The sequence below is a fragment of the Electrona antarctica genome (genome assembly GCF_951216825.1).
Source record: "Electrona antarctica genome assembly, chromosome: 10".
Lineage (NCBI taxonomy): Eukaryota > Metazoa > Chordata > Actinopteri > Myctophiformes > Myctophidae > Electrona > Electrona antarctica.
Window position 1 is genome coordinate 47,156,329 of NC_136791.1, and position 25,507 is coordinate 47,181,835.

The window sequence follows — 25,507 nt, forward strand, 5'->3', positions numbered from 1 at the left end:
TTGTTATGCTTTAGTTATTGAAAAATAGCAGATCTACAAGCTCATAGCGCGCCACCGAGTGGACCTACAAGCTCGTAGCGCGCCACTTATAGGTCTGCTATTTTTGAAAAATCGAAGAACGACTGACATAGAAACATAGCTTTTTCAGAAAACTGTCAGGATGTAGAAGACATTTTTAGAATCTGATCTCAGGTCAAAATGGGTTAATTTCCCTCTGACCCTTATGGATCAATTTGTACACTTTACACTTGGAAATTAATAGCCTGGATTATGCAGTGTGTGATTTAATGTAATGCCATCAAAGCTGCTCCAGTAAATCAGGTCTGGCAACCCCCATATATCACTTTAATCTACTGCTCTTATGTTTGTTTTGACGTAGTACATCAGATTTTATGTTACAATGGGGGCAGGTTTTATGAAATACACAGATGTGGGACAAGGGTAGAGTCCTCCTCGGTTTCCTATTACAAACTTCTGATAAGATTCACCTGATTTTTACAAACCATAAGGAATCCGGCTCATTCCTTGTCTCACACCAGATAAGGTGTGTATACGTAGTTAAAATATCTCCACATCACAAAAGTGAGACCAGAAAACAGATAGCTTGGAAATATTACGATAAATCTGTGTTATCTCTCGGAGAAGACATATTGCTGTGACCAGCTAACCCATTTTGAGCGGGAACCCCTTTTGGTGTTAGCATTATGTTATGCTTTAGCTTTTGAAAAATAGCAGATCTACAAGCTCATAGCGCGCCACCGAGTGGCGCGCTACGAGCTTGTAGGTCTGCTATTTTTTTTAAAATCGAAGAACGACTGACATAGAAACATAGCTTTTTCAGAAAACTGTCAGGATGTAGAAGACATTTTTTTAAATCTGATCTCAGGTCAAAATTGGCTAAGACAAATAACCTCTCCCAGCTCCCTCATTTTCAGGATTGTACAATATTTACACGAATAGATCAATGTCCTTTTGCAAAAATACATGTATTTCAAGTCAAAAAATTGTCCCCCTTTTTCAAAGGAGCGAGTATAAATCTGTACACAGTCTCCTCGGAGGCTTCTGGGCTGCACGGTGTGAACTGGTCCATCCATGCATAGGCAGGAAAACACTCGAGACCATTCACTGAGACCATGGTTTCATAGCTCGCTGGAAGTAACTGCCAAAGAAGATGTATTGCTTTCGAGTCGGCCATAGACTCCCAACATTAAAACACATGGGGCGCTTCATCAGAGAGCTTGATGTCTGGGTGAGATGGCAGGTAGCCTGGCGAGGGAAAAGAGAAGAGAACAGACAGTGGGGGGAATTTTATGTAGCGACATTTGCATACGGGCGTATATTTTCCACATGCAAACACATCTATCTTGAACGGTAGGTAGCAGGCAGCTATATTGTTTAGCTGTGTGGGGTAAAAAAGTATAAATCAATCAATATTTCCTTTGATGAAAATGCTTTCAACACTCCGCTAGCTTCCTGAAGCACTAATTAATTTATCGGGACCAAAGAACTGCTACTGATATTCTCTGCACATTGCCTCCACGCTCGTGAATTGTTGAGTTACAGGTATCTGTGATTTCTAAAAGCATGTACCGTTAAGAAAGCAGGTCAGCAACTAAAAACTGTAGGCTGTAGTATATTGGAAAAACATATCAATACAATGATATACAGCACTTGGGGCACAATAAAATATAAAAAAAACACAGAAACTTTTCCCACAAAATATAGAATGCTGTGTGAGAACTGATCGGAGTATTGCCTGTGTTATCCTCTGTTGTATGACAGTGTCCGGGCCGAAAATAGAAGATCTACAAGCTCTAGAATTCACGACGAACCGCGATTGCAAATGCGTCGTGAACACATTGCATCGTGATTCGTTGTGAGCTATTTTTGATGAGGGACACCATCGTACGACTAAGTATAAAACAGGCTTATAAAAGGGAGACTTCTTGTACCTATACTTTGTGAGTCCAACTTGATGTTCACATGTTCTTGTGAGGTCATAACAGCTCCCCCAGGGCTCGGGATGGCTATAGAGGTCACTGCCGGGATGACCTCTTGTTCTTTTTCTGGCTGCTCTGTTGTGTATGTATTGATGCCAGGAATCTTCCTGCAGTGGAGAGGAAAGAAAAAAAACAAAAATGCTTGGAGCTGAAAAGGCTGAAAAGGCAGGGTGATGGAGGAGAGGGAAGAAAACAACTCTGTTTCACTAAGGCCATTCACTAAGCATGAAAAGTGTAATATTCTATTTTTGACTGGTGTGGACAGCAGAGCATTGCTGGAAAGCCATTGTGTTTTGTGTTCCAAAGGGCAGTGCACTCTCACATTTGACATGGTGCACCGGATCCGTTCTCAATCTGTTTTTCATTCTTCATTCCAGTTTCTACTTTTGACATCACAATCTTTCATTGGCAATTTTTGATGCTGCTTCATTGATGTTGTTCCTGCAGCTCATGGTGTTTTTTTCTGCTCCCGCTCACGTAAAATAATGTCTCCAAGTGTCACGTTTGACTTCCATACAGTTATAAGTGAAAAATAACATTGTCCTTACATGCGTTATTGTTGTCGAGTGAATTGTCACACGACAGACGACACTTTGTCACCAAAGCATTAAATCAACACTAACTAAAGCCATGTTTTATATATTTAATCGTACAGTGGTGTTGCACAAAAATAGTGAAAATAGCCCATCTGTTAATAAGCACTCAACATTTCGCGTTGCGGTGCGTTGTGAGGATGTAGATTTGCTATTTTCACATTTTTGTCTGTGTGTGATTATTTTTTTTACCTTAGAAATTCTTAAAAATGTAGGGACCCAGGTTGAAAGAGGTTAACCCATTCTGGGCGGGAACCCCTTTTGGTGTTTAGTTATACTTTAGCTATTGAAAAATAGCAGATCTACAAGCTCATAGCGCGGTGGCGCGCTATGAGCTTGTAGGTCTGCTATTTTTGAAAAATCGTAAATATGCGTTTTTTTTATTTCGACGTCAGGCCTAAATGGGTTAAGATAATTCAAGGATGCTGACTACTGTGGGACTATAGACTATCCTTTGCAGAGGGCTGTAAAGGATGATGTTTATACCATGTGAACCCCCCCCCCCCCCCCCAATGCTGTATAATATATGTTGTCTCAGGACTTATCTCTTCAACCTTTCCTGCCATTCTGCAGTGTGCGACTCACCCCGAATGACTGTGTTTAGCATTTTCCTAAAGGTCAACCCTCACATTGTCAGATAGATGAATATTGATAACTGCAGGACTCTGGCACTCATTCAGGTCTCCGGGTAGAATTGATTAGACTGTCATTCGAAGTAATATTCCGCAGATTGAGACAGAGGAGAATTGTCTTATTCCTCTGGCTATTATTGTGTCGCTGATGTCCATAACTCAGAATTATATAGAGTCTCGAAACCGCTTCGGAAAGTTTTAGGAGCCGAGAACTGAGGTGCTTACTCCGAGGATAATGGGACTGACTGACTATAACTTGGGCCATTATGCAAGGGAATCTATATTATCGCTCCAATGAGAGGAGAGCCTGGAACTCCTGACTTCATCCTTGTTATGTTCTCTGTTTGACTTTGCTGTTTAGTGTCACTGTATGTTCACATTCAGGAGGATACTGTACCTTTTAAACTTGTATATTACAAACACGGCCAAGCCCATCAGTACGACGGAGACTAGCATGATGACTGCGGCACCGTTGTGGCGGCCATCACTGCTGTCCACGAGAGGGGCTTTTGACAAATGAAGAGACAGAATGCAAAATGCTGGTCAAATGTAGGAGAGAACACACGTTTTTTAAGTCAAGCAAATGTGAAGATTTGTCAAGCATTACAGAGATGGTATGCCACAATATAACTGTAATATAAGCTGTTCCCCCTCTGGGAACAACCGCAAACTAAGGGCAGGTTTTGAATGGAAAAGGTTATAACGTTACCTACGTACTGTACATTTCCTGAGTGGAAAGAGATACATATCTTCACTGTCGGGCAGAAACCTTGTATCTATATATTTCATATTTATCTTTTTTCATAAATATGCCCTGTTACACTTCATTGTGTTACGCAGTGTGGTGCAATATGAGTGAAAATAGCCAATATACAAGCTCACTACGCATCACACTGTGACACATTGTGACGAAATAACTACTTTGGATCCATTGGAACACGGGTATTTCTTTTCCATATCCTGAAATGTAATGGTTTTGGATATACAAGGTTAACACCCAACAGCGACGATATGGTGTTGAACATAACTCATCCTATGCAAATTGACCCAATACTAGGGATTTGACTATTTCATGCCCCTTCACTTTAAAAAAAAACATTGTATGAGAAGGTAAATCTTTATGCCTTCCGGTGCGGTGGACTCACCTGGAGACATACGAGCTGCGTAGACATTCACCTTTACCCCTGGTCTGACCGTGAACCAAATAAGGTCTTGGTTGAGGGCACTTAACAAGACCTGGGAAAGCTTGAGGGGTGGGAGGAGGAGGGAAAGACAAGCGTCTCTGTTAGCAGCACTGACTGGCAGCGCCATTACATGGTCATCAATATTTTAACCTCAAGTCATTTCACCCAGCAGTGTGAATTATGAATCATAATTTTTACTTGCTGCTAAAGAGGAGCAAGCGTTGATATGACATGTCACGGAGGACTAAACCATAAGTCAACTTTAGCTGCATTAGAACGTCGTCTATACCTGGCCTGGCTTGGCCTTAAGACAACAATGGTGTTCCTTTGTGAAGGGGGGGCTCTGCTGATATCATCTTTTACCCTTTCCGTTGACGACACAGACTCCTTGATCTACAGTTCAGGTATGTACGGTGTGTGTTTGTTTACTTGTTCACACAATTAATCTACCCATTAGGTGATTTCAAAGCTCACTGATTCGCGATAAATTGGAAATCAAGTCATGTTCTACGTAATATAAAAAATCCTGTTTAAGTTTTTTTCTTCTTTTTTTCCACTCTAAAATGCCCTGAGTTCCCCTGCTCTTCACACCTAAATGAAGCAGTCATTTAACGAGAGACCAAAACGCCTTCCCAGAGCCCATTTGAGTCCTTAGCCATGCACCGGTAATTCCATCTCGCTCTTTTCTAAAATCTTTCCACTGGTTAAAATTAGACTGCTCTACACAGTATGAATAATTACTTTTTATTCTAGTGGCATATCAGGGTCAGTAAATCTATTACACATTTTAATAAGCTGCTCCAGACATCACATCGCACGCACATGCCAACACAAACACACGCACGTCGCACGCGCACACACACACACACACATGCACGTCCACGCGGTTGCACTCGCCACACGTACGCAATGCACACTAACTCGTTCATTGAAGAAGAACATCAGTGAATTGGAGATTTATCACCCTATTGTCTTTAAGGCTCTGCCAGGTAATCAGACAGGCTTTGGATAAATACATCCCGTTTAACCCATTTTGGGTGGGAACCCCTTTTGGTGTTTTAAACATTATGTTATAATTTAGCTATTGAAAAATAGCAGATCTACAAGCTCGTAGCGCGCCACCGAGTGGCGCGCTACGAGCTTGTAGGTCTGCTATTTTTGAAAAATCGTAAAAATGTGGCGCAAATCTTTGAATATATATTCTTTCAGTGTGAATGTTTTTAACTCAGGTCTACATGGGTTAATTCCCAATACAGGCTGCAATGCCCCACCGTTTGTCTCCTTTCTCGAAAGCAGCAATTATATGATGCTTCAATGTAATTAAATACCTATTAACTTAGTTCAAGTCTAACTCGGAGCCAGAGGAATTGAGTTTACTGCTAATATATGGAGCTTCTATCTGTTACGATGCACAGACGAGCCCTGTGCCGGGACACAGAAGTTCGACAACAGCTCCGGTTTTATTGTTTCACATACATATTTCATAGCTTTCTAAGGCGACCAAAGCAATAAACAGCACAGCAGAATATCTATGAGTCAAAGCCCCATGTTGCGAAAAAATCTAAGAGCGCTATAATGACCATAAAGCATGATGATTTGAAATGTTTATGGGCCCCATATAAATGAGTAAAAATTCATACAAGTATATGACAGTGAAGTTGTGTGGTGAGGTATACCTTACTGAGATTTAAGAATGAAAGTCATTTCTACTGATGTGAGGGATGCTGCAATACAGTATCCAGTTGTATCTGGATGGGAAAAGATTGCCCTCTGGTGCTCAAGTTGTATGTTACATTGCTAGTGGAGAAATGAATGTAATATGTGCACGTCTATCTCTAATAAAATAACATTAATTCTCTACGTGTGATTAAAGCAATGAATAGGGAAAAAATCTCATTATTAAAAAATAACCATGAAACCACTGACATAATGAGTATTATCAAGGGAACCGTGTTTTCTTGTTATGTGGCTAAATAAACAAATCTAAACGATTTACGTGACCATTGCATGATTACACCATGGCAGTACTGTGGATGCAATTATAATTTCTGGAGCTATAATGAGAACAGTATTCTAATAGGCAACAATTTCTCACTTGATTCCATCACCTACTGTAGTATTATGGCTGGTGGGTCAAACTATAGCCTACCTGACCGTATGTTAATATAATAATAATAATAATAATAAAAACAAGGCTTTTCAAAAAAAGATAATTGAAAGTATATTGTGTGTTTACAAAAACTAAATTAAAACAAAGTTTTAACTGTGAATATTTTATAACTAAACTTAAATTGAAGTAAAAACAAAAAAACGAAATAAAATTAAAATAACTATAATAACCACGTAAGAGTTCAGTTCAATCTTTAGTTTTGAGATTCTGTTCATGATTATGCACCATGCCGTGCCTATACAACTGTAAGTTCCTAAAATAGAAACACATAGTAAACAATGTCCCCTTGTCCTCTGTCTCTTCATCACTTTGTGACTCTACATAGTGTATTTATAAAGGATAATGAAAAGGCACTGCCGGTGACAACATTAGCTGGGTTTTCGCTTTTCTATAAGTCAAAGACAAAGGCACCTTCGCAGGAAAGCAGTAAAGTGAGAAGGCATCCACAACACATTTACTGTAAAATTCATAGCACTTACTTTATAATACAGCTGATGAAATAGAATCTTGGATGGATGTATTTTATTTTTATGTTAATTTACTCTACACTACAGTATAATGACATGCCCAAAACAGGGATACCAGGGTTAAAGGACCACTTCACCACTTTTCAACCTATCTTCATATAATAGCTCTTCACTAATAATTATGATAAAATGGCACCATTTTTTCCTACTAAGCTAATAGAAACTGCAGGCTTTCTAGTCCTGAAAAGTTGCAATGCGAAAATGGAAGCCATCATTCTCACGATAATACAAATCTGAACATTTTTGTAAAGAAATCTTGTTTAAAAAGAAATCTGCCTACGATGATGTCACTGGTGGACGGGTTTCTGAATTGCTCAAATCCCTCCTTTGAGACACAGCCTGAGTGGAAAGAAATGTGCCATTTTATCATGATTATTAGTGAAGACCTATATGAAGATGTTGAAAAGTGGTGAAGTGGTCCTTTAATGTGGTTAAATTGACACTCAAGATTTTAACAGTACATTTCGAGACTGTGGTGGTTCGTTAAATAGACGTTGTGTGACAGTACCTGATCTAAGTGTTCCCACTTGCCATCTGGTGATTCGTCCTTTGATCTCTTCTCAGGAACAATGAAGAACTCTGCTGCCGTGGGTAAACCAGGAAGTACTGAGACCAACAGCTGGTCTGCACTGATTCCTGTGATCTTTAGAAAACAAACAAACGCACACAAAACAAAATCCTAGTTTTAGTTCACACACTTTTGATTTGTGTTGTGTGGTCTAGCCATGGTGAAGACCATGCGGCAAAGACTATGCTTTTCTGGTTTTGTTTTCTAAAGGTCACAGGAATCAGTGGATTTCTGTGACCTTTAGAAAAGACACGGTGAACTTGTCAGAATAATAATGCTCAGTGTAAAAAAATATCTTTTAACTCATTTTGGGCGGGATCCCATTTTGGTGTTAGCATTATGTTATGCTTTAGCTATTGAAAAATAGCAGATCTACATAGCTCATAGCGCGCCACCGAGTGGCGCGCTACGACCTTGTAGGTCTGCTATTTTTGAAGAATCGTGAAAAGTGACATGAAAGTGTTTGAGAACGACTGACATAGAAAAACATAGCTTTTTCAAGAAAACTGTCAGGATGTAGAAGACATTTTTAGAATCTGATCTCAGGTCAGAATGGTTTAAGGATATTCTTTTATAGCCTGGAAATGGTATGCTACAACAGGCTACAGTTTTGACACCCTCAGAGTTCATTTAATATTACTGTACTGAAGGCACAATGCTAGTGAGTAGAACAGGGGTGGGCAACTTTGACGATGCAGAGGGCCACTATATTTCCACACTCACTCCCTAGGGCCATATATCACTGTCGTGGCAAAAAATTGCCGATCTCCAAGCTCAAAACGCGTCGCGCTGCGACACGTTTTGAGCTTGGAGATCGGCTATTTTTGCTATATTCGAATAATTGAAATCTTGAATTATTTTTTTGCTATTTTTGAATTGGAATCCTGAAAATTAACATTTTCATGTAATTTCAAATGCCTTTAGTTATACCTGTGTTGAAGCAATGAGCTACTAATTTAGACTTGACGTAATTAAAGCGGGTCATGTTTGCATGTTGTGGAATTGTAAACAGCTGAAATCAATATTATATCAGTATTCTGACATTAACCTGAGGGCCACATTAAGTGAAGGTGGGGGCATGTGGCCCCCGGGCCGCCAGTTGCCCATGAATGGTGTAGAACCTTAATTCCCATTATTATTTTTTGTATTGTAGACATGGTATTGGTATCGTCTAGCTCAGGGGTGGGCAACTGGCGGCCCGGGGGCCACATGCGGACCCACCTTCACTTAATGTGGCCCTCAGGTTAATGTCAGAATACTGATATAATATTGGTTTCAGCTGTTACTATTCCACAACATGCAAACATGACCCGCTGTTATTACTTCAGTCTAAATTAGTAGCTCGTTGCTTCAACACAAGTATAATTAAAGGCATTTGAAATTACATAAAAATGTTAATTTCCAGGATTCCAATTCAAAAATAGCAAAAAATAATTCAACATTTCAATTCGAATATAGCAAAAATAGCCGATCTACAAGCTCAAATTGAGCTTGTAGATCGGCTATTTTTGCGACGACAGTAATATATGGCCCTAGGGAGTGAGTGTGGAAATATAGCGGCCCTCTCCATCGTCAAAGTTGCCCACCCCTGGTCTAGCTCTCAAATGGGATTGGGTGGCGCTAACTATATGAACGTCTTCAGTATTCTGCTTCAGATGTCATCTATGTACAGTAAGTAGCTGTCAGTGTCAGGATATAGCATACAGATCAAGTTAAACATTCAATTTGACAGTCTATGGTAAAGGGCAAAGCTTTTAAGTGCATTCGCGCCGTAACCAGAGGTCTGCTGTCAACGTCCGGGTGTAAACCACGGTAATATATGACAGGACAGAAGGTCAGAGTGAATGCTTCATACCGAGGGCCACTGTGAGAGATATATATAACTCCGGTATCCAGGTCTTTTACATAACCTGCTGCTTTTTTGACATCGATGGAGATGCTGGGAAAACTGGAGGCACTTTGGCACTTATAACACCACGAAATATTCACTCTCCATGTCCATGACATGTGGATTTGATGTTTTCTCAAGGCTGAAGTCTCGCGGCTTATACAGCGGCTTGGTGGGCAAATGGCAGCCATTGTGTGTGGGCGTGCTTCTATTGGCCTTCAGTGTTTAACAGGTTTACGCATGTAATACTGATGAGCATTTTTCTGTCTGTGCTTTCTAGATCAGAGCTTAGAGGTTTTTTTTTTTTTGTAAATGTAACCACTGCTTTTGTCCCTTGAGTCCCTATTTTGGATATTTCATTATATTGCAAATTGTATAAATCTTTCACAAAAACAACAACAATGGAATCATCCACATCCTGAGCGTGGCCCCCATATGGATCTGGGATGTGGCCAGCCTCTTACGTCAGTCATCAGACGAAAGCTTATATGACATATTATTGCCAGTGGTGGAAAGTACATTTACTCAAGTACTGAGTAAATGTATTTCCAATTTTCAATACTTCTACTACTTCTAACCCACTACACCTCAGATGCAAATATTGTACTTTTGAATGCCACTACAACAGTTAAAACTTGAATTACTAGTTACTTTGTAGGTTTTGATTATTATTATTACAAAGCATACATTAACCAATTCAGCCTACTACGTATATACTTCGGCTATTTAAAAGTAGCCGGTCTACAAGCACACAACGCGGTGCAATGCAACGCATTAGCTTGTAGACCAGCTTCTTTAAAATGTTTTTTTTTTCCTGAAAACTTGTGAAATGGGACATTCTACATAATAAGTACTTTTACTTTTGGTATTTTAAGTATATTTTGATTGATTTCTCAAGGACATTTTGAATATCAGAGTTTTACTTTACAGTATTTCTACATTGTGCTATTGATACTTTTAACTTAAGTGTACTTCTACATTGTGCTATTGATACTTCTAACTTAAGTGTACTTCTACATTGTGCTATTGATACTTCTAACTTAAGTGTACTTCTACATTGTGCTATTGATACTTCTAACTTAAGTGTACTTCTACATTGTGCTATTGATACTTCTAACTTAAGTGTACTTCTACATTGTGCTATTGATACTTCTAACTTAAGTGTACTTCTACATTGTGCTATTGATACTTCTAACTTAAGTGTACTTCTACATTGTGCTATTGATACTTCTAACTTAAGTGTACTTCTACATTGTGCTATTGATACTTCTAACTTAAGTGTATTTCTACATTGTGCTATTGATACTTTTAACTTAAGTGTACTTCTACATTGTGCTATTGATACTTCTAACTTAAGTGTACTTCTACATTGTGCTATTGATACTTCTAACTTAAGTGTACTTCTACATTGTGCTATTGATACTTCTAACTTAAGTGTACTTCTACATTGTGCTATTGATACTTTTAACTTAAGTGTACTTCTACATTGTGCTATTGATACTTTTAACTTAAGTGTACTTCTACATTGTGCTATTGATACTTTTAACTTAAGTGTACTTCTACATTGTGCTATTGATACTTCTAACTTAAGTGTACTTCTACATTGTGCTATTGATACTTCTAACTTAAGTGTACTTCTACATTGTGCTATTGATACTTCTAACTTAAGTGTACTTCTACATTGTGCTATTGATACTTCTAACTTAAGTGTATTTCTACATTGTGCTATTGATACTTTTAACTTAAGTGTACTTCTACATTGTGCTATTGATACTTCTAACTTAAGTGTACTTCTACATTGTGCTATTGATACTTCTAACTTAAGTGTACTTCTACATTGTGCTATTGATACTTTTAACTTAAGTGTACTTCTACATTGTGCTATTGATACTTCTAACTTAAGTGTACTTCTACATTGTGCTATTGATACTTCTAACTTAAGTGTACTTCTACATTGTGCTATTGATACTTCTAACTTAAGTGTACTTCTACATTGTGCTATTGATACTTCTAACTTAAGTGTACTTCTACATTGTGCTATTGATACTTCTAACTTAAGTGTACTTCTACATTGTGCTATTGATACTTTTAACTTAAGTGTACTTCTACATTGTGCTATTGATACTTTTAACTTAAGTGTACTTCTACATTGTGCTATTGATACTTTTAACTTAAGTGTACTTCTACATTGTGCTATTGATACTTCTAACTTAAGTGTACTTCTACATTGTGCTATTGATACTTCTAACTTAAGTGTACTTCTACATTGTGCTATTGATACTTCTAACTTAAGTGTACTTCTACATTGTGCTATTGATACTTCTAACTTAAGTGTATTTCTACATTGTGCTATTGATACTTTTAACTTAAGTGTACTTCTACATTGTGCTATTGATACTTCTAACTTAAGTGTACTTCTACATTGTGCTATTGATACTTCTAACTTAAGTGTACTTCTACATTGTGCTATTGATACTTCTAACTTAAGTGTACTTCTACATTGTGCTATTGATACTTTTAACTTAAGTGTACTTCTACATTGTGCTATTGATACTTTTAACTTAAGTGTACTTCTACATTGTGCTATTGATACTTTTAACTTAAGTGTACTTCTACATTGTGCTATTGATACTTCTAACTTAAGTGTACTTCTACATTGTGCTATTGATACTTCTAACTTAAGTGTACTTCTACATTGTGCTATTGATACTTCTAACTTAAGTGTACTTCTACATTGTGCTATTGATACTTCTAACTTAAGTGTACTTCTACATTGTGCTATTGATACTTCTAACTTAAGTGTACTTCTACATTGTGCTATTGATACTTCTAACTTAAGTGTACTTCTACATTGTGCTATTGATACTTCTAACTTAAGTGTACTTCTACATTGTGCTATTGATACTTTTAATTTAAGTGTACTTCTACATTGTGCTATTGATACTTTTAATTTAAGTGTACTTCTACATTGTGCTATTGATACTTCTAACTTAAGTGTACTTCTACATTGTGCTATTGATACTTCTAACTTAAGTGTACTTCTACATTGTGCTATTGATACTTCTAACTTAAGTGTATTTCTACATTGTGCTATTGATACTTCTAACTTAAGTGTACTTCTACATTGTGCTATTGATACTTCTAACTTAAGTGTATTTCTACATTGTGCTATTGATACTTTTAACTTAAGTGTACTTCTACATTGTGCTATTGATACTTCTAACTTAAGTGTACTTCTACATTGTGCTATTGATACTTCTAACTTAAGTGTATTTCTACATTGTGCTATTGATACTTCTAACTTAAGTGTACTTCTACATTGTGCTATTGATACTTCTAACTTAAGTGTACTTCTACATTGTGATATTGATACTTCTAACTTAAGTGTACTTTTTCCACCACTGCGTATTGCTCAAGAGGAAAATAGCAAGAGGCACGAACTCCACTTCACTTCCCGTATCTGCGCGAAGGGGGCGGACACATTATTAGGAGACGGGGAAGAATGTTGGGGGTCTATTCATTTCCAATGGGAGAATGAACGTGACCACAGCTTATGATCCATTCTTTAACTCCATGGTCACTGAATTAACCCAATCATCACAAGGCACACAATATTCCCAAGATATTCATACTAAAATGGCTTCTTTTAGCGAGACAAATCAGGAGAAAATCTACTTTGTTGTTATCGACCTTTCTTTATCCCAGCAACACACTCTCCTGAGATTTGAGAGGAGTCCGGAAGCGTCTCTCTGTCCATCTGCAATTTGACGGACGACACATAGGGGGCTCTGGCCCCCTATATGTGAGCGGGAACCCCTTTTGGTGTTACAGTACATACATTGTTATAATTTAGCTATTGAAAAATAGCAGATCTACAAGCTCATAGCGCGCCACCGAGTGGCGCGCTATGAACTTGTAGGTCTGCTATTTTTGAAAAATATTTAAAATGTGCCTCATCTTTCAGAAAATTGTCATGATTTAGAAAACTGAATGGGTTAAGATGAGAATATGTGAATATGTGCATATTATAACGTGAAATGAATGGACATATTAAAAGTGAAATAAAATGTGTGTTCCCATGCTTAATAATATAATTTTCCATAACTGTCTCTCTTGGTTGATGGGGGCTGATTTGTGAAATGGGAATCATGGAACATTTGCCATATAATGCTCTCAATGCTCATCCACATGACGTTGTCAGTGTTGTTGTCAGCCCGGGAGAGGGGAGGGGGGAGGGTGGTGGGGAGGTCGAGGAGGAGAAAACCATGCCTACTTAAATGGTAAATGGTGCATTTATATAGCGCCTTTATCCAAGGCACTTTACAGAGATTGTGCATTACATTCACCCATTCACACACCGATGATGGAGGAAACCATGCAAGGCACCAACCTGCACATCGGGAGCAATTAGGGGTTCAGAGTCTTGCTCAAGGACACTTCGACAGTAACTCTGGGGGAGCCCGGGTTCGAACTGGGAACTGGGAACCTTGCGGTTTCCATCCGGTCACTCTACCCCTGAGCCACTGCCGCCCTTAGGAGACCATTTGTAGGATTTGTAGTCCACTGCGCCTCTAGTGGCTCCAATGAAGTTCGACCATTTTTATAAATTAATAATCTTTGATATGGCCTGGGCCGTGGCTCAGCGGTCCAGGCACCTTGGCTGGTAATCCAGTCTGGCAGTGTGCCGCAGGTTCGACTCCCGATCCCGACGGCCTTTACTGCATGTCACTCCCCCATCTCTCTCCCCATTTCCTGTCAGCCTACTGTCTGTCCCTCCATAAAAAATATAAAATAAAGGCAAAAGCCACAAAAAAAAACATTAAAAAAAAATAATAATAATCTTTGATATTGCATTGTGGATGGACAGTGGTGCATGTCACAAACATGCCCATATATATGGAGGGGTGGGCGTAACAAAACATAGCATATCACAGAGGACCAGAGGAAGAGTGGTGGTGCCTGCCGTGAAGTCGGTTGTCCAGGACTACCGAACTGACAGACATGTACAGTATGGGCATATAATGATGACATCATGGTCCTCCATATATGGGCATATGACAAGGTAGCTGAGGAAAAACTCTAACAATACAATACAATACAAATATATAGTAAGTGGCACTGTGCAGTGCACAGGCTATACTGTACTAGTATAGATAGATATGGTAAAGAGTAGCAGCAGTAGTAGTGATAAAGAAACAAGGAAAATAAAGTTTGCTAGTCAGAAGATACTTTTTCACTCCAGGCTAGCTTAAAATTGTCCTTACAGAGCATAATGTAACTGCATAAGGACTCAATGTCCAATTCAACTCATCTTTGAGCAGAACATCACGCTCATTAGAGCCCGAATGATGCCAGATATAATATAAATAGCAGATATACAAGTTCATTACGCGGTGCGAAGCGACGCGTTGTGAACTTTTAGATCTGCTGTTTTCACTAGTTTGGGTCCCCGGGCTCTTTTGGGTCTTGAGCTAAAAGGTTTCGGAACCACAGTGTCCTAGACCACCGATTACTGACATATTGACCGATATTTTTGTCAAAAGGTGAAAAATATTTGTTTATTTGTTCAAAGTTTCTATTTGAGAACATTTTAACTAGAATGTATTTTATTTAACCACTTAATGTCAATCAAAAATAGATTGTAGATCGATCTATTTGACCAAAATAGAGACGCCAGGTTGACACAGTGGTTAAAAATTAGGAATGATTCCGTACCGAAGTCTCATAACCCACGGCTAGCGCCATGAGGGGGGCGACGGTCCCTCAACCGTACTGTCCTGCCCCTTCAGTCAAGAAAGATGGATGTGAAAGAATGTGTTTTTAATTAAAATAACTAGACCTTACCCGTTCTGAATATATGAACACCAAATGATGTACAGTGTGGGTAATGCAAATAATGTAAATAGATCGCATTACTGATTGGGAGGAAATTGCCCTGTCTCACTATAGCGCAGGTAGGCTACGCTATCGCAAACAATTTGCGGCGCCCCCTATCGATGAAAATGGAATTGCTTTGGGCTCTCCGTTGATTAAACCACCCTTGACATGTGAATAAAATGTGGGGTGGATTGGACATTCCGTTCGTGATTTGTGTCATTTTGTGTGAAACAGGCCCCTCCCACTAACTTTGGAAGCCGATTACAGCCGAACGATACGGAGTATTACGATTCTGCCTGTGGTGTTGTAATCGGATAGGGCCAGAAATGATGAGTACCGATTTTTGTGAGATTTGCACAAAAGCTGTAGGTGGAAGGGCAAAAAGTGTGTTTTGAAGAAAAATCTGTCCTGCAAATGGGCGTGGCCTATATGGGGATGACCCAAGGGATCCAGGGAATGTGAGATTTTAATTGTACGACCTACGGTGCAAGAGTTATAAGGCGAAATGTAAAGTGGGCTGTTGTAGCGCCACCATGTGGCAGACTGATGTAATAATTCATTACATTCATTTTAATAATTATTATGAACCTCCCCTCCAAGTGTTGTAATTTTAGCTCCACGTGATGTGAGTTTTCGCATATTCCCATGTAAGTCGATGGGAAATTTTAATTCACTAATAAATTCATTATTAATCAATAATTTGTTAAATTGAAAAAAGGGCTTCGTTAAGATCTCGATAATATTATGGTCAATGCCTGTGTGAAAAGTCGGGAGCGATTGGTGCAGGCAATGAGGAGCTACGACAGTGTTTCAGACAGACAGACAGACAGACAGACAGACAGACAGACAGACAGACAGACAGACAGACAGACATTGAGTGAATTATAATATGATGATGATGATGATATTATCAATGTGTTTTAAAATAATATCAATAATATCAATGGAGCACAGTTTCAAAATGAATATTGGGAAATCGATGACAAAAACAGACAGAATCTGCAACCACCTCTGTTCCTGAGCTGGGCTCTAGCAACTAGCACCGTGTGTGGACGATAACAACAACAACACAACCACGGTCCGGTGGCAAGAGATAGACAGACAGACATGACAAGGACTTCAGCTGCTGCTCGCCCCCGTGACTCTACTACGACACTGTACATTTCAATGACAAGTAACTTTATATTTTGAAGGCCTGGGCCATGGCTCAGTGGTCCAGGCACCTTGGCTGCTAATCCAGTCTGGCAGTGTGCCGCGGGTTCGACTCCCCATCCCGACGGCCTTCACTGCATGTCTTCCCCCCCATCTCTCTCCCCATTTCCTGTCAGCCTACTGTCTGTCCCTCCATAAAAATATAAAATAAAAGGCGAAAGCCACAAAAAAAAAACATACAAAAAAAAGGAAAAAAAACATTATATTTCGAGGGCAAATAAATAGCCTTCATAAAAAAAATACTTTCGCACACACCCCTCTCCGTTCTTCGGGGCCTGATCATTAGCCTGGCTAATAAGCCAGACTCAAATCACACTGTCGTGTGGTATTTGAGTCTGGAGATGCTGTGTATGGATCTTGTTTCCCGGGGGACGGGTTCAAACATTTTCTCTTTGACGCAATTGGTCAGAGCTATACTGTCAGTCAAAGGTCTCAAGCATTGAACGTCACTGTACCAAAGCCCGCCCATATTGCATACCGTGTCCCGATTGGCCACACCAGTTCTCTGGTGTAGGAAATGGGCGTACAATTGAGCCTCTCCAGACCGTAAGCCGCCGGCAGGCAATTTTTTTTTTGCCAACGGCTGATTCGGTCTGGCTTATTAGCCAGGCTACCTGATCATACCATCGTCAAAAAAGTTCAATAACCCAGTTAGGCCTGACCTCAGAATTTAAAAAAAAATCTTCTAAATCCTCCAGTTTTCTGAAATAAATATTTTCACGATTTAAAAAAAAATAGCAGACCTACAAGCTCGTAGCTCGCCACTCGGTGGCGCGCTATGAGCTTGTAGATCTGCTATTTTTCAATAGCTAAATTATAACATAATGTTTAAAACACCCAAAAGGGGTTCCCGCCCCCAAAATGGGATAAAGGCAGATCTATCAGTCGGGAGCTTGAACGCTCATTATAAGCAGCTATCAGTTCCATAACTGACCTGAACCATGGAGCTCTTGACCACTCGGCCGATGTCCTGTCTCCACTCGGCCACCCCGGGGTTCAGATCATCCAGATTAGAGGAGAACGCCAAAATGTGTGACTGGAAGTATTCTGCAGTGAAACAAGAGACAGAAATGCATTTGACCGAATGCGTAAAACAGTTGGACCTTATCTCTGCCTTGGGAAACCATTTAGATATCCGTAATCGGCTGATTGATTGATTGATTGAAGTATTAATTAACAGATTGGAGAATTACAGTACATTTCAAGCACAATTCAATACAAAACTGTTAACGACACCAAAGATTACACTTGTTTACAATATGGTCCACCATGTTCAATTCCTCATAACATTTAGAGACAATATACACTTCTATATAGCCAAAAACAGGAAATCATCGTAGAGGAGGTAAAAAGGGAAAATAAAGGTATATTGTGTACCGGTGGCGTGACACATAAACAATAAGAATATCTCTGGCGAGTATTTCAGAATTTCACATTAAAAATTGCCCGGCTGATTTCTTTATTTCTGGATCACAGTTCTTATATGATGCGATCTAAGATTGCCCTACGGGATTTTCAAGAGAAAACGCTGTGAGGGGTATAGCACCCTCTAGCGGCTGTGATGTCACAGGTGTGTCACAGGGGTGCCCTGGGCGCGGCCATAGCTGTGGTGTACCATTATTAAGCACAGCTGTAGCTACACCTGGCCTACAAGGCACTGCTCAATGGATTTGTCTGTTTTCTCTTGGTCAGGTCTCTAGGGAGTGTGGTGCAAATAAGTTTCACGCTGCTTGGCCCAGTTATAGGTAAAAACCACCATGAGGCAGATTTGAAGAATGTAGGATTGTAGGATTTCTTCCTTGACCTAGTGGGAATGTGTGGGCAATCAGACACAAATTGAGACATTTTCTTTTTCTTCTTCAAAACCGACCATTCTTCAAACTTTGGAAGCCAACCTTATGACAAATCGGACAGATCCGTCTTGATCACATCACTAGAGATATTGTGTACTGATTTGCATGATGAGAAAATATGTAGGAGTAATATCGGAAGTCAAAACATTTGTTTTGCAAAAATCGGCCTCCTGGCGGGCTATAACAGGCCAATGTGAATTATTTGGTCCTCCCTCCGGGGAGTATGTGAGCACAGTATCGGGCCAAAGGTTCCGGAGAGTCGCTGTACACAGACGGGCGTACGTACGTACGCACGCATGCATGCACGCATGCACGCACGCACGCATGCGGACGGACGGATAGTGGCGAAAATATGGTCCCTGCGATTCCTTCAGCCTGGCGGAGACAACTATTCATAAGGTTGATGCCTTTATTTGCTGTGAAAAATCAACCTGATTTTGAATACGGATTGAATTGAATTAAAAACACTCCCAGTGTGTAAGGACCTTCAGACTGAAGCCCATCCGAGTGTTAGGCAGTTTGACGCCAGCCTATATTAGATCACCACTGCTGGGATTGTGTTGTACACAGAAACAGGGCCTCACCGTAGACAATTACAGTCCCTTTGTCCTGAAGGACAGTACTGCCGAGCGATGCCTGCACAGTGACTGTGTGAACTCCCTCTGTGTGGAAAGTGAAGGACATCCCTCCCTCCAAAGACACCACGGGCTGACAGAGATAAGAGAAACAAAGAATAAAATGGATTCATAAATATATAGCTTACATGGAATGCCGTCCTGCGACTATAAGGTTTGTACAGTAGCAGCAGCAAAGACCAATTTATACTTAATCGTGCGCCGGTGTCACACACCGTAAATAGCAGCAACTACAAGCTCACATCACACTGTGCCAAGTTCCAGTGGTGGAAAGTAACTAAGTACATTTACTTAAGTACTGTACTTGAGTACCATTTTGAGGTATTTGTACTTTACTTGAGTATTTCCAATTTCCAATACTTCTATTTCTACTGCTCTACATCTCAGAGCCAAATATTAAATATTGTATTTTACTCCACTACATTTATTTGAAAACGTTAGTTACTAGTTACTTTGTAAATGTTTTATTATTATTACAAAACACAATAACCACGCACTTCACCCCTATATTTTGAAAATAGCAGATCTACAGATTTTTTGGTATGTTTTATAGTATATTAACCCGTTTTGAGCGGGAACCCCTTTTGGTAGTTACATACATTATGTTATAATTTAGCTATTGAAAAATAGCAGATCTACAAGCTCATAGCGCGGCACCGAGTGCCGTGCTATGAGCTTGTAGGTCTGCTATTTTTGAAAAATCGTTAAAATGTGCCTCAAATCTTTCAGAAAATTGTCATGATTTAGAAAACTTTTTTTTTTAAATTTCGACGTCAGGCCTGAATGGGTTAAAGCATATTTTGATAACAATACTTTTTTACTTTTACTCAAAAAAAATGGAGTATTTCTATATTGCAGTATTGATACTTTTACATACCGTAAGTAATAAATTAGAGTAGCTTTTCCACCACTGCCGTGGGGCAGTGTGCAACCAAGTATGCCATTGAGACATTAAGTAGTGAGGAAAAGTACTTAAGACTGACCTCAGTTCTGTTATTAAACCACCAGTAATAGGTGACTGTCCCTGCATTGCTGGGATGCAACACCGTGCTGAGGTTAACTGGTTTGTTCCTGACGACCACCGAGGGAGCCAAGAGCTGGACCTGCTCCAGTCCACCTTCAGTAGCAAAGCACAAAACAGCAACCGTGACTCAAATGAAAGGCAGGATAAAACGTATTGTCAGGAAATTGAGACAGTCGTACATCCATTTCAATCTTGCTCATTCATGCAGCTCATTGATATACCGCCAACAACAGGTTAATATCTCCTATTCTGCAAGTAACATTACAATAGTGTTACGATAATCGTGTCATAATCATTAGATCATCATTATAAGTATGCGTGATATAACTACTTATGCACTCATCTCACACTGGTGACTGGCAAATGCTGAAAAACAGAAAGGCTCAACGTTTCTTCCTCACTCACAGGTGACGTGGAGGTAGAGGAGCACCCGGTCGGACCCCAGACTGTTCCGTGCTGTAGCAGACACTCGGTAGATGCCCACTCTACTGTAGACGTGCTCAATGCCCTCCTCAATAGAGCTAATGTTAGCGTAGGATATGGTCGTACCGTCACCAAAGTCCACCGTTATGCTTGTCGACGAGCCGAGGCCCTACAAGAGTAGAATGTACACGACACATTATTACACTGAATGTTGTCGTATAGCTAGTTTGAGAGTGCCACAATTGCCAAAAGAGAGTGTGGGGGCTCATTTATCTCCACAGCAATTAAGCTGGTGAATGTACACCTGAAGATAATAGCCTCAGGCAATAACTTGTCTGTCTGATATGTTGTTGCCTGCTGACACTGCTACACAACATGGCCTTTGTTCCAATCACGCTCAGAGGCAGTAACAATAAAGCTTAATTTATACTCGCACGGTGGTATCGCTTTGCTGACAAGAATGCATCTTCAAGCTTTGAAGATGTGTTGTTGTCATCGAGTGACATGTCTTACTATGGAGTATAACCCATTTTGACTTGAGATCAGATTCAAAAAATGTCTTCTACATCCTGACAGTTTTCTGAAAAAGCTATGTTTCTCTGTCAGTGGTTTTTCGATTTTTCAAAAATAACAGACCTACAAGCTCGTAGCGCGCCACTCGGTGGCGCGCTATGAGCTTGTAGATCTGCTATTTTTCAATAGCTAAATTATAACATAATTTTTAAAACACCAAAAGGGGTTCCTGCCCAAAATAGGATAAGGGAGACAGCACTGAAAAGACCCACTTCCTAGAACACCAGCAGGTGGAGTCAGGGAGCATGTCACAACTCTTGGCATCTTTCTTGTCCTGACTAAATAAATGCCCAATTCTTCTGGTTCCCACTGAAAATGGGCCTGTTGTTTAGATTTTATCAATTCCACTTTGTGGTTTTAATATATCATTGTTTTATGCTGTGTAGGTGAATGTCGTGTGTTGAATGTTCTGCTTTGTTGTAATTTGCGTTTATGTTTCACGGTAAACGCTATTATGAAAAAAATATATATTATTTATTTATTTTCAACATGGATTTCTCAAGGTTTGAAACACTATACAGGACACAGGATAAAAAAAAAACTAAAAAAAGTTAAGGAAAATTAGCACTAAAAGAATACACGTGCAAAATAATGCATGCAAGTTATAATGTGTATTGGTGCTTAACCACTTGAACCCTAGCATCTCTGTTCTTGGGTAAGCATTCAGCGAATATATTTAGTGTCTGTGTAGAGAAAAAATCACACCTGTGTGAACTGAGTGGTGCAACCCCCCCCTCCCCTCTCATTAGCAGGCAACAGTGCAGCACTATCTCTCTCTCTCTGTTTCTGGCACAACAGCGCCAATTTTGCCCCTACTGGTACTCATAGTCACACACATAGCCACACACATAGTCACATAGGTTAACACGGACATTGCTGTTCCTTGGTAGCCTCACGTTGCGATACTAATATACCACTGCGCTGGGCTCCGCCCGGGGAATATGCATATGCAATAGGGGTGAAGTGTGGCTGCGCCAGGCTAGTTCCTTGGAGTGGTTGCACCACTCAGAAAACAGCAGGGAACCTAGAGTAGAGTCCTTGGGAATCCTATTCGGGAATCGGGTTTAAGTGGTTTAATTGCCAGTATTTAACCTTTTTTACCCACACACTTTCTGCTAAAAAGCATTTCAAGTTTGAAAAAGACATGCAAATGCAGGTCATCAGTTAGTAGGTTACTGCTTTTGATGGATTTGGTGAGGTCAGCAAGAAAAAGTAAATTAGAGAACATTATATATGCATCAAGCTGTGCTGCATTACATGTAAAAGTGATTAGAGTTGAGAGTTCATGCCATTAGTGTTAATCACTATGAAAATGCTTTTAGTGTAAGTGCACTGTGTGCTTAGTGAATAGAATGCCATAGCCCTGCATGTCATTCTCACACTGCAGATGTGAGAACTCATTCTTTTGTGTTTGCTATTGCATCCCTGTACAACTTCACACTACAGCTACGTTTCACAGTAGCGAATATGCAGTGCGATATTAGTCTGAGAACATGGAGATATGTCTATTTTTATCACAAAACGGTGTATAAATCAGCCATCATAAAGTATTGTAGTAGTGTTTAGCAATTTGTCAACCGCCCGAACCGGGTACTCAGTGACATCAACACACCTACAGTTGGGTGCCACCGATATTGTCCCTTATCATTTGACCCATTTAGGCCTGACCTCAAAATTTAAAAAAAATCCTTCTAAATCCTCCAGTTTTCTGAAATAAATATTTTCACGATTTTTCAAAAATAGCAGACCTACAAGCTCGTAGCGCGCCACTCGGTGGCGCGCTATGAGCTTGTAGATCTGCTATTTTTCAATAGCTAAATTATAACATAATGTTTAAAACACCAAAAGGGGTTCCCGCCCAAAATGGGTTAACTGTCCTTTTGCGCAGATCACGCAAAACTCAGCAAAAAGAAAAGGACAATATCGATGGCCTCCAACTGTATGGATGGTTGGCTCAACAAAGTGTGTACAAAGAAGCTAACGCACACCAAAGTCCTTGTGGCGGTGCCGGCACACGGGAGAAAACTGTAGAGTAAATCTTGAAAAAACAAGAGGGTGACCGCACGCGCCAATAGCCAGAGTGCCAATATTTTATTAGGACAGCGGGTAAGACAAAAATGAATCCAACGTTTCGGCGGTTAAGCCTGATGAAAGCCTGATGAAGGCTTAACCGCCGAAACGTTGGATTCATTTTTGTCTTACCTGCTGTCCTAATAAAATATTGGCACTCTGGCTATTGGCGTGTGCGGTCACCCTCTTGTTTTTTCAAGATTTACTCTATGGCTCAACAAAGTTGCCGTGACTTATTGGCACTGAAAGAAAAGATACAGTAAACATTGCGGTTGGCGTTCGGTCAGTGGGTTTATTTGGAAATGGAGAAAGCTGGGGAAATGCCTTGTGGCTAAACAACCGTTTAAGTGAACAGCTACTATACCTGGGCATTACTGTTTAATATGGTCTGCCCTCTGTGAGTTTATGTGACAAATCTCATGCATTATCATTGTTTTATGCAATCACAAATGATCCATGTGAATTTCTAAAACTACTAGAATTACTTCTGTAAAATATAATAAATTTAGGCTAATTATTGTATTTGTACAATGTGTGTATTTGTGTGTGAAACAAAGGCATTAATCAGAGGGATTACATGTACCAGCACTCATGGAAAAGTCCTTCAGGCACTTTGTATTTATTTGGCGCGTCGAGCAGCCACACAGAACAAACAAACACATTTCGGCACACAGCCTTTCCTTCAGCATTGAAGGCGGCTTTGTGTTTTTTGCTGTTCTGGGAGCTGCCCATGCCAACTAAGTACAAAGTGCCTGAAGGACATTTCCGTGAGGCCCCGGTAATCCCTCTGATTGTAAAGAACTTTTCTAGACTGTGCACCCACCCGGTAAAGAAATTACCAGAAGGAACATGAGTAGCGCATGCTCTTTAACTTGCAAAGCATGTAATGCCATTCGGTGCTAATCATCAAAACGATTAGCAGACATCCAGGAGTAAGCAATGCATGTCTTCACCTAGTCCATGCATCTGAGGCACAAGCAAAGATCATTACAAATGTTGATTTTGTGTAGCCCACTAATTATCTTTTCTTGTAAAGAAAAATCAACAACTCTTCTTCCTTTGTTGATATGTCAAAAATGTATGGGGGGGACCTAAGCCTGGGAATTTGGTTAAGCACTTGAATCCCAGGCTAGGCCTATCTCACAGCATTTCCCCGCCCCCTTTTGGAGCTAGTGGTGTTATTTTTTCTGCGGTCCATAGGCTTCCATGTTAAAAGAGGTATTTTCACAAGCCACAAACTACTGTTTTGTAAAGGTAAGGTTTATTCTACTTATTTGAGTTGTTATACCATCGTGTTTTCTTCATATTATTATCGGTCTTTGACATTTTAACATTGGAAAAAAAGTGTAAATGCTAATAGTTAAATAACAACACTAGCTCCAAAAGGGGGCGTGGAAAGGGGGCGGGAAATGCTGTGAGATAGGCCGGAGAAAATTTGCCAAAGATAGCTCACAGCACATCACGTAGCAGCACGTTGTGAGCTTGTAGATCAGCTATTTCTGGCAAACTGTGAAAAAAGGACAGAGCCAACCTATTTACTTTAAGTGGTGAAAGGGTAACATAGATTATCAACACAGACGTGGGCAGTATGAAAATGTTTTTTGGTGAACCATGGCCACATAACCTGACTCCGCCAGATGGGGAACATGGGGAAAGCTAGAAGCTAGAAGCTGCTGCTAGAAGCTGCTAGAAGCTGCTGCTGATTGGCCAGGCCGTTTTGTGGCCGGGCATCAAGTCTGCCTGAGAGTTCCCAGATGGGAGCAGGAGGGGGGAACCCAGTGTACTCTCTGCTGCCCCATCTGGCGGAGTCAGGTTATGGCCACATGATTCGGCTATGAACCAGGGTGGGTGGATGTAAGGAACAGCATAGCCTCTAGGGACTGCTAGTGGGGCTTTTAGACTTGTCTTACTTATTCATGTTTTGCCAATTATGGCTATGGAATCTGCTATACACAAAACTCTCAAAGGGGACTGAACATAGCTTTCACTACACAGCAGAGCATATGAGCGGAGCATGATGAGCGCGAGCGAAGTGACAGGATTTTGAATTGAACGTGGAGTGGGTTTTAAAATGGGTCAGAGCAGCGAGGTCCGCCTGCCGCTCCAAGCCGCTCTGGGCCGGGGACGTGCGCCACATGTTTGAGTATGTCCGGTGCGCAAATGAAGATGAGTGACGGAGAGGGGGGGGGGGCATTTGTACACTCTCACAGTTAAATTAACCCATTTAGGCCCAACTTCAAAATGTAAAAAAAATCTTCTAAATCCTCGTTTTCTGAAA

The 25,507-nt window shown here is 40.1% G+C and overlaps 1 protein-coding gene across 1 annotated transcript in view; it reads right to left on the minus strand.

Moving 5' to 3' along the window:
• Nucleotides 1–981: 981 nt before the first annotated feature.
• The window catches only part of LOC306930959 (VPS10 domain-containing receptor SorCS1-like), a 78,156-nt gene continuing 53,630 nt past the window's right edge, over nt 982–25,507 (minus strand). Inside the window, exons 19-27 of the mRNA XM_079512092.1 lie at nt 20,569–20,755; nt 20,123–20,256; nt 19,089–19,212; nt 17,586–17,698; nt 7,615–7,749; nt 4,371–4,470; nt 3,623–3,731; nt 1,953–2,107; nt 982–1,266 (exon numbers count right to left, since the gene is read on the minus strand). Of these exons, the coding sequence (XP_079368218.1) occupies nt 1,208–1,266; nt 1,953–2,107; nt 3,623–3,731; nt 4,371–4,470; nt 7,615–7,749; nt 17,586–17,698; nt 19,089–19,212; nt 20,123–20,256; nt 20,569–20,755 (1,116 nt within the window). The 3' untranslated portion in view covers nt 982–1,207. The remainder of the gene's footprint in view (nt 1,267–1,952; nt 2,108–3,622; nt 3,732–4,370; nt 4,471–7,614; nt 7,750–17,585; nt 17,699–19,088; nt 19,213–20,122; nt 20,257–20,568; nt 20,756–25,507) is intronic.